The 2896-nt window shown below is 39.4% G+C and overlaps 1 protein-coding gene across 1 annotated transcript in view; it reads right to left on the reverse strand.

The window, feature by feature from the left end:
• LOC104822705 (proteasome activator subunit 4) overlaps positions 1–2896 on the reverse strand; it is a 10846-nt gene that overhangs the window by 5039 nt on the left and 2911 nt on the right. The window contains exons 10-20 of the mRNA XM_019203568.1: positions 2676–2886; positions 2307–2543; positions 2095–2222; positions 1812–1929; positions 1506–1724; positions 1249–1404; positions 1035–1111; positions 724–932; positions 399–606; positions 223–302; positions 16–133 (exon numbers count right to left, since the gene is read on the reverse strand). Coding sequence (XP_019059113.1) covers positions 16–133; positions 223–302; positions 399–606; positions 724–932; positions 1035–1111; positions 1249–1404; positions 1506–1724; positions 1812–1929; positions 2095–2222; positions 2307–2543; positions 2676–2886 — 1761 coding nt within the window. The remainder of the gene's footprint in view (positions 1–15; positions 134–222; positions 303–398; positions 607–723; positions 933–1034; positions 1112–1248; positions 1405–1505; positions 1725–1811; positions 1930–2094; positions 2223–2306; positions 2544–2675; positions 2887–2896) is intronic.

Genomic DNA, 2896 nt, shown 5'->3' on the forward strand with positions numbered 1-2896 from the left:
ATATCTATTATATACCTCCGCTTTCCCTTAGAATGAAATCCAGTAATATAATTTACTGGAGGTTCTACAATTGCAGCAGATTCCAGTTTCCAGGCCTGCCTGTGATTTGACCATTCATCATACTCCAGACTTCCTGCAAACGTTGAAATAATGGAACAAAATCCAATTCAAGAAACAGTCAACAGCAAAAGAAAGTAAAGCATCAGGTGCATTCTCCATTACCATAGTTCCCCAAGGCATCCATGATTCGGATTACTAATATCAGTAGGATGCTGTCATCTGACTTCTTTTCTAACAAGTACCTGAAAACATTGTCAAAGTAACATATTTTCAGACTTCATTTTTCCTTCTCCGAAAGGGAAAAAACAAACAGAACTTATGGAAGAAAAAAAAATTACTTGCAGGCTACATGAATAATCTCTGCAGCTTTTTCTCGTAGTTCAGTACTGCCAACAGTTGAACCTGATGCCCCGGCTATAAAGAACGATGAATCTTCAGCCATTCCATGTTTAGCCGATGGCCTGAAATCAGCCAAGCAAGACAAAACACCTTGCAGTGAAGAATCTATACGCAAAAGAGTCACTTTCAAGTGTGCTTTCTCCTCCCCTGCACCACGAATTGCATCCATGAGATAATCACATTAAGCTTCAAGAGCAAATACATTATCGGTAAACAATGTTTCAACTCAAACATGGGTTTGATTCACAATCAATGAAAAGGCACCTGTATCAGAGTGCATTTTGGTTTGGCAAATTCTCAAAAGATCATCTAAGGCCGACTGAAAATGAAGGTGTAAGAGCTCATTGGCAAAAGAAACTTCCTCTTCAGAAGGAACATGCCACTTTGGGTGCAAAAACTGCTTGTCCTCAGAATAATCTTTTGTGCTGATCCATTCCTCCAAAGCAGGAGCAGCAGGGTGACTCGAAAGACATCTAACAAGAACATAATGTTTTCACGATCATTGAGAATTAACAACAAAGTACAAAATCGACTGTCGACATTCTTGAGTTTTATTACTCTGAGAAAGCAAGCACCTGAATTGATCGATAGGATAGTAGAGAATAAGACTTCCTAGGAGTGACCGAAGCAAATGCTCCCCAGCTCCATTAACCTTTTAAAAATATAACACCATCACATTTATGAGCAAGCAAATGATAAATAACATATCTCACTCAAAAAAGATCAAGCTAAAGATGATTCCATATTCGTTGAGGACAGTGGTTACTAAAACATATAAAAGGAAAATACCTTCCACGATGAGGAATCAAAGGCCGAAAAGATAGCTTCTACGAAATGATCTTTGTAAACAAGAAGTGAGCGACCTCCATAAGTGATGGCAACTGACAACACTTTCAGTTGATAATCAATCGTTGTCTCAAGCGCTGGAGAAAGTGTCTCTTTATCCTATTAGAAATGGATGAGAGGACAAAAAAAAAAGATTTTATTTCCAAGATTTTAGAGTAAACAAATACCTTAGAATAAAAACATTCATGACGGGTAAAAACCTTGGTTGAAACAAAAGTGCCTGGACTTCCTTTTCCTCCATATCCCGTGACAGGGATTTCTTTCAGAGAAGATATAACAGAAAGGAGTAGAGGTTCGACAATTTGAGCAACTGCTTCTTCAGGATTTGAATGAACACAAGCACAACAAAGCAGTCCAACCTCAGCGATTGCACCCGGAAGGATATTCGTCCGCACAAACTTTGATATCTTTCTCAAAGCCTGTTAAAGATCAGACCAAATCATCAAAATCCTGTCTTTCCTAGACCAAGTAAGTATATTGGAGTATCTAAAGCGATAGACCCAAACCTGGCTATATAACGGCCCTGACAGCCGTCCCAGCAGGATTTCAAGCATGCAATAGTAGTAAGGACCTTCCTCGACCAAAAATGTCCCTGAAGTCGCGGATGAACTTAGCCCTTCATTTCTGCAGCACCAGAAAGTCAACATATAATCCCGACGATAAAGGAAGACGAGAACGAAAATATCCTTTGTAATAAAAATCAAATGGTAGGAATCGAATTAGAAGAGACGACCATTATCAACCAAAACACGATGTTGCAAAGAATTCTGAGTGAAATAAACTACTCACACGACACTGTTGGGTTCCAAATGTTGTAGCAAAGCAAACAAACGGTACAAGAACTCATCAAGCCATTCAGAAAAGCAAACCATGGACATGAATGACAAGTCCTCAGAACTATCATCCAAGACAGCCATCTGGAAGAAATAAAAATTAGAAAACAAAAAAGGAAAGTAGTCTTTTGGACAATGAGAAAGACTTTTCAAGTGTGAGGAGCTTACATTGGAAAATATGGAACCAATTAGTTGCATTGTTGCCAAAGTTTTCGGGGGATCATTGGCATCCATGCCAAGCAGCGCATTTGATAGAGAAATCCCGATAAGATCGAGGAACATTTTCTTATCTGTATCACCACTAAGATCTTGTGGTTTAACTGTTGACATGAAAGACTGAAGAATTGACCGGCCAGCAAATGCTACGGACATCATAGCAGTTTTCAACTGGTGGGTGGCAGTCGTCTGACTATACATAAACATTGGTTATGAAATAAGTTAAATGATAAACGAATCTTCACATAGATGGAAGCATGCCTACTATCACGAGAATGCAAATATCTGTCAAAAACAAAGCAGTGCACGCAAATTACGGACCGTTTCCAATGCCAAATGAAACCGAGAAGCCACAAAAGGAAGGACCAAAGAGGGTTCCACATAAGACAAAATGGATGTTGCTGCAGCAACCGTCTCAGAAAGATGTTCACTCTTGCTATATTGACCGCGATCAATCAGCTTCAGCACCTCATTGACAAAAACAATCCTTTCTGGCTGTCCTAAACAGACCACTGCTAGACTATCTGGTTCCCTGTAGGGAA

The sequence above is a fragment of the Tarenaya hassleriana genome, unplaced genomic scaffold (assembly GCF_000463585.1).
Source record: "Tarenaya hassleriana unplaced genomic scaffold, ASM46358v1 Cleome37, whole genome shotgun sequence".
Classification (NCBI taxonomy): domain Eukaryota; kingdom Viridiplantae; phylum Streptophyta; class Magnoliopsida; order Brassicales; family Cleomaceae; genus Tarenaya; species Tarenaya hassleriana.